The sequence below is a fragment of the Antrostomus carolinensis genome, unplaced genomic scaffold (genome assembly GCF_000700745.2).
Source record: "Antrostomus carolinensis isolate BGI_N321 unplaced genomic scaffold, ASM70074v2 scaffold25250, whole genome shotgun sequence".
NCBI classification, from domain to species: Eukaryota; Metazoa; Chordata; class Aves; order Caprimulgiformes; family Caprimulgidae; genus Antrostomus; species Antrostomus carolinensis.
Window position 1 is genome coordinate 542 of NW_010286792.1, and position 12210 is coordinate 12751.

A 12210-nucleotide genomic window follows, 5' to 3' on the forward strand; every position below is an offset into this window, starting at 1 on the left:
CTCAGATGGAGGAGACAGTTCTTAGCCCATGGAAGAAACAAGCATATAGAAGGTCTGTCTGGTAAACTCCGTGGCATGAAATGCTATGGAGTAGTGAATATAAGTGTGATGATAAATAAAAGCTATAGTAAAAGGTAACTGACAGTTTTTACACTTCTTTAATTAAAAGCATTATAGTGGTGTGATAAGACACAAAGTGTAGAACAATAACACAATTCCCCCGCCCCCCTGATATTTTTTACTTTGCTGCTGCAAAACAAAGTGAAAGCACAAGCACAGTTAGTAAAAATACTTAAAAGCAGATGTTTCATTTCTTCCAGCAGTATCTGAGGCATTCCTTTCGCTATTCCTTTTTTCTCCCCTCTCCTCCATCATTTTACTAGAGGAGAACCCTATTTTTACTCACAGTGGCATAAGGACAAAATTCTCACTTTATATGGAAGGAAGCTTGGGCTGTATATGTTTATCTTAGAAAATTACTCCAATGTTTCTTAAAGCAACAAACTGATTTGAAGTCATATGCCTTTCAATTAAGTTATAAACCTACCCCTTGCAAAATCTGTTTTAAGAGTAGAAACTACTGTTAAAACCTGATTCACAATGATATTCAGTAACACAAAATAAATTGTGTTCAAGTTAAGACTTGAGAGTCTTGAAGAGTTGCATTTCATGGGGAGCAGGGAGGAAGAAAGGAGAGATAAGATTGATCCATGTTCCACATCTGGACCTTTTTTCCAGTACTTCTCGTGAGGTCTAGATGGCCAAAAGCAGAGGGTACTCCTCATTTGTTTGTACTAAGATTGTGAGAGCAGGTGAGAATGAAAAGGCACACAATAGCTGATGTGAGGCAAAGTTTCACGTTTGCCGCTTTAGAAGTCTGTGTTACTGCTGGTAGTTCAGACTTGAGATCAACAAGAAGATGGCAAGACTATTTCTGTTGTATCTTGGAAAAAAATTCCACAAAAGTCCAGGTATCTAGCTTTAAGCGAAAATCTGTTTTTATTCATACTGATCCCATAAATTACAGATGTTACCAAAATATATACACAATTGCTCTTGTTGTTCTGGAAAATTATTTATACATTATTCTTTCTAAGAGAAAATGACTTATTGTCTGCAGTTCGCTTTGAATCACTTAGATTAATGAACAGAGATATGTTAATTAGTTTGAAATCTGCTCCCATGTATCAGAAGTATCTCATTACTTTCCATTCACTTGCTTTCAGCTATAGTACGGGTGAGAAGAGAGAGTAACAAAGGAGAAATGAAAGCAAAATCCAGGTCTTGCTGATTCAAGAAGGTTTTGTTTGCATCCCAGATGTCTAATTTGTACCTACTCAAGAGTGTAAGGTGCTCAAGTGTTCATATGTGTTTTAAGGACTGTGCATGCTTTAACCTTATGTTCTGCAGACAAGAATTAAATGTTGAATGAGCCTGCATACATGAAATACAGTGACCTTGGAACTGCCTGTTTATTATTCTAATTAACACAGTTTTTAAGGATAATTGAGTGGAAAAAACCCAACAAAACCAAACAACCCAAACCCAGCCCTCAAGTGTCTGAAATAAAAAAAATTAAAAAGGCAATTTACCACTTATACAAAAACTAGTTATTCTGCTTATTAAATTAGTCTGATAGGCATATAATATTCTGTTTTGTAGCACAAATTGCCCAGTGATCAGCAAATGCTGCAGCTCTTCAGTAACTATTTTAAAAATAGTGCTCCCCGGTCTGTGTTTGCCAGATAGTATCCAAACTCTGTCAGGCCAGGATTTTTTCTCTGTAGACTTTCAGGTAGTACTTGCTGTAGTATCCGAGTGCCTCACGCACAAATAGATTTACTTCTGCAAGTATTTTGTGAGAGGGGTAAGTTTTACCAACCCTCTCTTCCAATGGCAAAATGGAGACAGCCTTTTTGATGCCAAAAGTTTTGTCTGTTTTCTTTCTGGAACTCTGTTCTCTTCCCAGCCTTGCCTGCCTTCCTTCCACAGCTTTCTGCTGTGGTGGCAGATAAAAATCTATGCTAAATGTAGCTCATCTTTGTAAAATGAGCAAACTTTGGACCCCTATGGCATATATAAACTCGGAGGGATGACACTGCTTTAAAATAGAAACTAAAGCAATGGTGTGAAAGATGATGTTTAAACAGAAACTCTTTAACATAATAAATCCTAATTTCCCCAACCACTTTAATGTCTTTAGTTATCCTTATATGCTGTTCTTAGAAGCAAAACATTTTGTTATACTCTTGTATTTACAGCAATTCTATGGACGTTACTTTTGCAAGTAAAATTTATCCCTGCTGGACCCCACTGAATCAAACGACCTCCAAGCCAGAAAGGATTTGGCTTTTTATCAGTGAGGACAGCAATTCTGACTTGCAGGAGACTATTTATAATCCCCAGGGAGAAGATTCCTGGTTTACATGGTATTGATAACAGAAGGAGGCCCAAGAATAATGTCAGAATGGCTTCCAGGAAATGCTGATTTACAAAGATGACAAAAAACCCCCCAAGCTACTGCATCTTTAACCCATCAGGTGTTCACATGATTACTAATTTTTCCAGTATGTGAAGTTCAGTCAGTTGAGTAAGGAGAACTCAGCTAGAAGAGAAGAAGGAAAAGATTAGTTTCACGGCAGTTAACTGCTGTTCATTCAGAAATAACTGCAGATGGAACCTTCTCTGGCTCAAGGTAACTGCAGTGTAATTTTGACAATGTAACAGAAACTGTTAAGGATCTGAGGATCTTGTTTCTAATTCTTTGCAAAATAGACGAATACTCATTAGAAAACACTGTGTGGGAAACAGTTGCAATAAAAGTGATATACATTTTTATACGAACTTCTGTGGTTCTTGCAGCCTATAGATATGTGTAGTGGTGTTCTCACTGGAGTGTTTTCCTGATGTTAGGGGAATCTGGGGGTGGGGCGAATAGAAGAGAAGTCATTGAGACTGCAGGAAGTATCTCTTGCCAAGGCTGAGTTACTGAGTTGTGGGCTATTTTGTCCTGCTGCAGATTTCACTCTTGTTCTCTGCATCTCACACGGTGCCTTTTATTGATATCTCATGAAAGAAAAGTGTTATTTCAATACTGCAGACTGGCTGCTTACTGTACTTAGCCAGCTCTTCCCCAGGGTAGATTATATTGTATGAATTTGGGTTGATAAAGAAAAAACTCCATATTTTCCTCATTCTGATTTAGCAAGGTAAATAGAATGGAAAAAGGAAGGAAGGAATTCTTAAAACATTCCAGAACTATTTTCTCCCCCAATTCCTATCTGAACTTAAAAACATTTCTAGCAAGAGCCTCTAGAAATCTACCTACCATCTAGCAGCACTAAACCACTTCTCTGGTACCCATAAAACTGCAGGATGATTGTATTTGATTCTCCCAGTTCATTACCACTTTATTTTTGTGTGGTTGTGATCCCAAAAGATGTTGATGTTCACAGCTAGTTTATCAGCTCTGGACAGAGCTGGTTTGAGAATTTTTGTGCGTGCCAAAAGAAAGCAAAAATGTTTGGACCCTGATGATAAACAAAAGTGAAGCCAACTATTCTTTTCACTGCTGCAACTTTGGGAAATGCCAATGTATACATAGTTCACAAATGCAGTTTAGAAGGTCAGAACTGTTTTCATATGTATTAACCAAACCACAGATGAGCGGGGACATGTCTCAGTTTGGGTGTGGTAGGTTTTAACCCGGAATTTTCATTCAGGCTAGTATTTCGATTTTAGCTGAAGAACTAGTTTGTTATGAGCACTATCAGAGAAAAAGGTGAAGAAGCAAAAAAGATATTTTGCTCTTGAACAGATCTTCAGCTTGGTGTATATTAAAGAACTCCTCTATTTGTATATAAAGTTTAAGTGTGCTTCCAGTCATCAGCAATCATGATTCTGGTTTAGTTTTGTTCTGTTTGTGAGTGAAGAGGAGTGTTTACAGAGAGGCATTTGAAGGGGAGTTGACAGGCTTTTAAATACATAACCATTTTAAGGTCATAAATCATTGAACATGCAGAAAACTAAAAGCTAGTATTAATAAGGAGGTTTTGTTTTAAAGTTATTAAAGCCAAACCACTGCTGTGTTTCCTGATAGAAGTCAGCTGGACAAATCCCCAGCAGGTACGCACTGATGCTGCAAGCACTCTAACCCATGATCATTCAGAACACAATTTCTAGTCAGTAAGTAAAAGAGGAAATATTCTTAATAGGACAGTGGCACAGTATTTTCTCAATCTTTCTATATACTTAGTGAATATTAGTTTTAGTTGCTAAAAATGTTTAAGTTGAATCTTTGGTACCCCATGTAGAAACTTGCAGCGCTGAAAAGTTGTACAAAAGTTGAATTTGAATTTTTATGTTCCTTGTGTAGCTTCCCTGAGCAAGTCAAGTCCTTTGTGCTATCTACAGAATTAGTGCCACCATTAGGTATTTGTCAGTGTAAAAGCTTTGTTTGTGCAAGACCTCTGAGATCTTTCAATTATGATATTCATGGTTCATTGGCCAGCGTGTCAGACACAGTGCTTCCAAGTATGGTTCCAGCATCCTGACCCATTTAGAACAGGAAATGTCCACACCATTGTTTCAGAATGTAATACAGCAAGTGATAAGAGCTCTGTTTTTTTCCTAATTGTACAGGCAACCTTTTTATAACCAGCATCTGTGTTGTACGTGTCCCATTTGCTTAGTATTAACTTATGAATGGAAAAATTTACAACATACAGCAGTTTCGATCACTGTAGGACTCAGGTGTTCCCTCAGCACAGCATAAACGCTTGGAGACATTGGAAGAAGATCTGATGGAGAATGTTGATCTGTAGAATCATTTAAGCTTAAAACAAAAACAAACACAAAAAAGCATCTTAAAAGCAACGCAAGTCCCTCTAACTTGATGGACAACAGTGGAGTGTGGTGAATGCTTATTAAGTCAGTTAAGCCTGTACTCGGGCTTGCTGTTGGCCCTGTAAGCACGTGCCAACGACGTGGTATACATTTAAAAATGTAGGAGATAAGAGCAAGGGATGAGAGAATAAACCTAACTCTGTAATATCAGCTACTAGAGAGAAAAAGGAGACAGTGAAAGAAGTAGATCAGAGTACTGTAAAGTCTGCTTTAAATTTTTACAAATGTTTTGCCACACGTATGGGAAAAGCACTGTAGAAGCAAAGTTCTCTACTTCCCTTTCTTGTCTTGAGCAGTCCTTGGCCAAATAAAAACATGCGATGTGTTGCTATCCCAACTATTTGAAAAGGGGAAGGGAGGCAGGGAAAACTGAAGCAGTGTGTAAAATTACTTAAAATAATGCTTGGAGTGTAATACATCTGTAAGGATACTTACATTTTGGAGACTGGGATAAATACAGAAGGAACATAACCTTTGCCTCCTCCATCTGAGGGCTTTGAGACTAAAAATAAATATTAGAAAAATTAAATATTGCTTCATAAGTTTATTACTTATTTGAAATAGATTATCTGCTTTAAGTGCTGTGGAACATAATATATTGAAAAATAAATGTCCCTGTCTATGCTTAAATAAGCAGCCAGAAAAATTAGGGGAATTCCTGAGATTAGTCTTTGAGTTCAGGTCTTAGTCACATAATTGGCTGTGCTCCCTCAATGTGAACTGTCATCTTTGAATATAATACAGTAACTGATAAAAGAAATCTTAGGGCTTCAAAAGCAAATATACTGTAACTCGACAAGCTCGATACTTCACAGCCTCTAGATTTCAGCAGAGCTCTACAGATACAGCTTCAGCCATGTCTTCTGCAGGAAATTAAGCATATACACAGATTTTTAGTAGATTAGGCAAAGTCCACTGGATTAAAATGAATAGGAAAAACATTTGTAGCCTCCAAATATTTTTGAGTAGTGTAGGAATTTGAATTCAAATGGAATTGTAACCTTTCATACTGAAAATCCAGAAGAATGTATATTATCTCTTAAAAACAAATCAAGGCTTTGAGGGCTTTTTTGAGAAAAAGCAAGTTTAATCTAAAAATGGCCTGACTTGTAACTGGGGCAAGAGCGAGCGTGGGTCTGAACGTATTTGGAGCCATTCTTGTCTAGCCTTTTTGTATTTTCCAGTGCAGCTGCCAGGGGCGATACTTCTGGAATAAGGCACATCTTTCAAGCTGTTTGGAAAATACAGAATTCCCTTGAAACTTAAGAGGCAGAATGCTACCGTGTAACACAATTTTGAAGCTGATAAGCAGGATGACTTTTCAGTTTCATCTCCTTTGAAGACCCAAGCACTGAATTTCGTAATGCATCGGTCAGGAAAAAAAAAAATCCCGTTTTTTGACTTTCTACCCTAAGATCTATTTCTTAGCTTCTTTTAAATATTGTTGTCCTCGCCTCTAATGTAACCTCTAAGACCAGGGATATGTTTACAAAATGAAGCTGTCTAAATGATAGACGTGTTAAAAGAGTTCTCTTGAAGATGCTGATTAAAGGAGGCATCTTAATCTGTTTCCTTCCTTCTCCCCCGCCATTCCTCAAATTGCCTCTTGACTTTGGGGCTGCTTTGCAGAAAGGGTAAATACAGAAATGGAGCCCAACCTTCGTTTGGCTGACAGCTGTAGTGTTTGCCAAAGGCCTTATCTTTGGGAATGTCTGGATACAGATACTTCAGAGGGTTTTCAGGAACGTTGTCTGCCATGATAACTTTGTAATCGCGCAGTATGTCGGCAAAAGGCAGTGCAGATAAGCGACCTTTGTTATATGGTTCCACAGAATGAAATGTTACGTCTCCTGTAAAAATACAAAGGCACCATAACCCCTGATAACTGGTAGACCAGCATCTGCAGTTGGAATGGATTTTTTCCTTTCTTATGCAGTTTACACTGGGGTGCGTTTTACCTCTTTGTACAAATGTTAGTATCTTCCAAGTTTCTGCACAGGTGGAAACAAATTTAAAGCCTGCAGTGAGTAAGTACACCTCCTAATGAACTTACATAGTTAATATAAAGAACTGAGAGGTAGACTTTCCAGAGGTGGAAAAACACAGTTTTGGTTTACGTTTCAGTAAATATGATACAGGTATCTGCCCAAAACCATACTAAGGCAGGATACACATGAATTTTACTTTTAAACCAAAGAAACTGTGGCTCCTGTATTATAGCTCTATTGCAGACTTTGAGGATTATTTATTTTATTAATTTTTTAAATTTTACTTACCATTTTCTAACTGATCGACCCAAGTAAAGGTAATTCCACCCAGATTGCTTTCACTGAACCTTAATAAAAATGTTCCTGGTGTCTTGTCTTTGAGCAAAATTCGTTCCTTCTCTTTACTTACAAATCCCATGACGTACCTGAAGTGTAACAGGAAATAATGGGTTTGCTTTTGGAAAAAAATACAGACTTCAATCTGTGCAATGCATCTGGTCAAACTTTATATAGGGGTTCAAAGCCTGGTTACTAAAGCTTTATAAGATCTTGAAACTATGACAAAAGCTTCACGTGAGTTACGTGTGGAATATGGCATTGAGCTCAAAATATTATGAAGCATGATAATATTTATCACAGCATTTGATTGTTCACTGACAGAACTGATAAACAGATCTAAACCTGTTTCTAAGAGATTCAATGGTGTTCCCTTTTGGAAAAAAATTCAAGAAGCTATAAACAGGAAGAGGGAGACAGAAGTCAAAGCAGAGAGAGATCAGTATTCCTTGTTGCTCACCCATCAATCCAAAGAGGAAGAATGTGTTTTTTAATTAAGTCCAGGATGGCTTCCAGCCAAACCCAAAAGGTAAAAGACTTTCCAGGCAAATGTTCCTAATGGTTTAAAACAAACAAACAAAAAAATAAAACAAAGGCAAAACATAAACAAAACCAACACACACAAGAAGAGAATTGTGAGAATGTCGTTACCCAACATCCACATGATGTGGCTATCTCAGTTTCTTAAGACTAATCTAGTTTGTTCCAGCAAGAATGACAAATCTGAACTGCTGTTTTAAGTAATGTCCCTCAGCCTGACAGAAAAACAATTGATTTTTAAGATATGTATTGTAAGTGCCTCACTTTTCAAGGGGAAAAAAAAAAATCACTTCTGTTGTTTCTTCCTGGTTATGAAGTTATGTTTTGATAGAAATGATGATGAGAAAGTTGAACTTCCTCTCAAGGTTCTATATGTGTTTAAGTATTGTAGTTAATATGAATAAAATGAGTTCACCCTTCTTTCTCAATAACTTTTCTGTTCCTCATCAAAGTTACTGAATACATCAACCACCTTGAAATGATTTAGGTCATAACTAAGCACATGAAAAAAAAATACTGTTTGCTTTATGAAAAATTTATTGTATGCTTTGATAGCACAATCTATTGGTCATTTACAGAATTACATAAGGCACGCTATAATGACAGTTTCTGATCTCTGAAGCAATGGAACTAACTAGCTCTCTTAGCCCAAGCTTACTTTTACAATGAATGTGATTTTGCTGGGCTATAAAACCCACATATGGGACAAGCGGAAGTTTTATCAGTAGCATCAGAGAGACAGTCAGGCACGCATGCAGGTGTTAAGAGAAAGAAGACTCTAGTTTTACTTTTGGAACCATACCTTGCAGAACTTTGCCCAGGATAGTTGATAATCATTGTAACTGACTTGTTGTCCTGAGAAAACAAAAAAAATTGTGAGTCTATTTTCCTGCAGCTTTGAAAGAGCTATAGCTTGATAACTGTATTGTTGGTGGGGGTAGTACAGTGCATCCAGACTTGGAGAGAGATTGAGAGGGGCATGCTAATGGCTGCAGATCAGTTTTTCTGTATCCTTTTTGAAGTAGCTGATAATGGTATTTTGGCAATATTTGCCTAAAGTAGTCTGGGACTTTGTTTCAGCATCACTGGGTGCTCAGTTTCAGTTTTTAGCCTGAGTGTTACTTCTCTTGGCCTTTGCTCTAGCTTGAGCTTCCATGTTTTAAGATTATTTTTTTCTTTCTTACGATTCTTGCTGTTTTACAATGGCACTTCTCAACTTCACTACGTCCACTAAGCAAGAAATCTCAAAGAAACCATCAGAGAAAGTGACTTATCCAGGGAAACCAGTCTTCAATTCTCAGCTTTGAAAGTTATAAAAGTAGATTCCCCCCAGTCTCTGCCAAATGCTTTTGTTCTTGCCTGACAGTAGAGGTATCACTTCACCCTCAGCTTGGACTTTTTTACAGCTCACAATATATTTTAACTGTTTCCTCTCCAGAAACAGATAAGGCTTTCTTTTCTTCTACCAGCTTTCTCTAAGGCCTCTCCCTTCTGGGGAACAGTCAGATCAAAGTGTTCAACAGTTGATCTTGTTGAAGTTACAGGGCCTCTTTGCTATGCTGTCACCAGTGAAGCATGGGTCCTGCAGCTAAACAGACCCACAAGGACAAGTACTTAAAATGAAACAAAACCCAAACCAAACCCCATAAGCAAGCAAAAAGACTTCCTTTTGGTTTCAGATGCATGAGATAATAACTTGCTAAGGAAAGAAAATAACATCACAGTTCAGTGTGACTTGAATGCCCTCTTTCTTCAGTTTAGCAGCCTCGAAGTTCAGAAGTTGAATCACTTTGTGGTAAGAATAGCTGACATGTGCTTCTCTTTAAAGAAAAATAAATGTCATTGCAGCATTTTTGAAGTCTGCTCTGGAAGCAGATGTCATGCTTAGGGTCATTACCTGTGACTATCAACTATAACAGCCCAAAAAGCAAATAAAATATGCATATTTCTACAGTCTTACCCATAAGTTTCTCTGCCAGCATGTTGAGCTGCTCAGAATTGAGTCCACGACCAACATATGATGAAAATTGCCAGCTCAGTACTTCTAAGAGCTGACTTAAAGTGGCAGCAGGGGGATTGTTGAAGAAAGACAAATTCTGCAACAGAATTAGTGCTTTGTTTAGACAGTTAGAAACTATGAAATACAATAAAAAGAAGGCTGCAAGTACTTGAGTAGAATCGAGAAGTGTCAAAAATGAGGTGTGTGCGTGGGATGCATTGGGGTAAATAAGTGCTGGCCTTCCCACCTGCAGCCACCCAGCAAGGTCCACGGGGTGCCTGGGCAGAGGTGTAAGGGGAGGGAAGGCGGGGGGACAACTCCTAGAGAGAGCGAGAGTCTGTGTGCATCTTGGGTGATAAAATACCTTGCTATGCTTCTCAGAGTATCATATGTTAAGATAGTGAAAATATGCTTAAAGCCAATCCAATACATGTAGATACTCTCGCTATAATGTATTGTGCACAGAAATCCCAAACCATTACACAGTCATATTGTGGTTTATTGTTGAATCGTTTGTCTTGTTTTTCATTTGGTTTCTGGACTGTACATGTAATGAACACACTGAACACTGTGCAGAAGACTCTCTGGAGTATCACAGAGTGATAATGAAGTCCAGGCTGCTGCTGATCAGCTGGCCTGCCATCATTCTTAGATGCACTCCATGGTAAACTATCTTACCCTTTCTCTCCTCTGAACATCTATGTGACTGCTACTAATCCCCAAGAGAAAGCTACTGACAGCACTATTCTACAATCTGCACATACTGTAACAGCGACTGAATCTAAAATATGTGCTGAGCCAGCAGGAGCCCAAGAATGATTCTGCTTTTGCTCTTGGTTAGGGTCACTAGAAGGTGCTACCTGACACGTACAATCTCCATAGAAAGCACTAGCTCCGATGGGAAAGCCGCACTTAAGTACACTGAAGACCCGCCTATACACCTACTTTGACAGTTTTGAATTGTACTAGTAGAATTATTTCATACCATGTACATTTTTGGTCAACTGCATCCAGAAAAGAGAAGCTAAAGCTGTGGAAAAGGGCTATCACATTTCCTTGGTTTAAGAACTACTACTTTAACCTACAAAAAGGAGACTGTGCACATGGTTTTATATCTGGGAAGGGAACAAAAGACAAAATGAGCAGTATTGCAGTATGATGTTGATAATGGTGTACATGAGAAAAATAAGGCCTATTTAAGAGGGGAAACACAGGCTTTTTATAATGAAAATATTTGATAACCAAATAATAGAAATGTAGAAATGCAGAAAGTCAGTACTTGCACACTGAAGACCTACCTGAGGATCGTTGGTTGATAGATTGTACCAAATAATAGAAGCCCATGCGTTGGGTAGTTGGCTGACATTGGAAATCATCACCACAGGCAAAGAGCTGGTCTGGTGGAAAGAACAAATGCTGTATGTAAATGCTGCTAAGAAAAGTGTTAGTGCTGTGTGATGCCTTGTTTTCTTTTAGCCACCTTCTTCTTCCTCTTGTTCCTCCACCCCTTGAAATACAGTTCTTTAGCCTGTGGAGCCAGGACCAACCCTTGGTAACTGATGTCTGGCTTGTATTTCAAGAGAGAAGTGGTGTTTCAAAGGGCATTCAGGACTCAGGTTAGCTGGACCTAGACAGAAAGCCTAACCGTAGCCGCATTACAACTGTATGGGCATGGCAGCCCACAGCCAGAAGAGTGATTTGTGGCAGTCCTCAGGACTGGAAGAGGTTCTACAGGTCCATTTTAGGTACACAGGGGGTGTCCTTAGCCTATGACTTGCAGCTGGTATCACAGACTTTCTCTAATGTGTTATTTTTATAATGCTTAAGGGAGGGATGTGCCTGCCAGGGAATATATTTGAGCTTTTGAAGAGAAGGGCTAAAAACATTGCTGTAAAGCTGTGCATACTTCTTTCTGTCCAGAAGGTCTGGAAATTTTGTGTCTGCTTATGGTTACTGCTGAAGACAAAATCTAGGATAGATGGTGGTCTGGCCCCACACAGTTGTTCTCATGTAAGCTGCTGGAAAATGCTATTTATTCTTGGCCCAGAAAATCTGGCTAGAATACTCACTTCCAGATTGATAGTCAATCCATACAGGCAGACCTGTGTTTCAAAGCTGATGGAGTGCAGTTCCTCGGTCACCATGTGAGGGCCCTGAGGGAGTTAAGTAGGTTATTAAACTGTGAATGCACAGTTGGCATTTAACACTGTTTAGTGATCTGTCTGCTGAAATTACACAAATTTGAAAGAAAACTTGTATCAAACATGTAAGCAGAGCAGGGAAAGAAGGAAGTGAAGGACATAATTTGTTTGTTAAATGCTGACATTAAATTAGTCCACAACTGGTGGTTCTTCCTGATGAATCTAAAAATCCTCCTTGACATTGTTAGAGCAACACTTTTTTTTTTTTCCTTTTAATTTGTTTAAAACATTGGTTTTAAAC

At 38.3% G+C, this 12210-nt stretch overlaps 1 protein-coding gene across 1 annotated transcript in view; it reads right to left on the reverse strand.

Moving 5' to 3' along the window:
• Positions 1–2521: 2521 nt before the first annotated feature.
• Positions 2522–12210, reverse strand: part of STAT4 (signal transducer and activator of transcription 4) — a 40073-nt gene continuing 30384 nt past the window's right edge. The window contains exons 14-23 of the mRNA XM_010177374.1: positions 11838–11921; positions 11067–11165; positions 9730–9865; positions 8572–8624; positions 7690–7784; positions 7182–7318; positions 6564–6755; positions 5341–5407; positions 4726–4834; positions 2522–2605 (exon numbers count right to left, since the gene is read on the reverse strand). Coding sequence (XP_010175676.1) covers positions 2579–2605; positions 4726–4834; positions 5341–5407; positions 6564–6755; positions 7182–7318; positions 7690–7784; positions 8572–8624; positions 9730–9865; positions 11067–11165; positions 11838–11921 — 999 coding nt within the window. The 3' untranslated portion in view covers positions 2522–2578. The remainder of the gene's footprint in view (positions 2606–4725; positions 4835–5340; positions 5408–6563; positions 6756–7181; positions 7319–7689; positions 7785–8571; positions 8625–9729; positions 9866–11066; positions 11166–11837; positions 11922–12210) is intronic.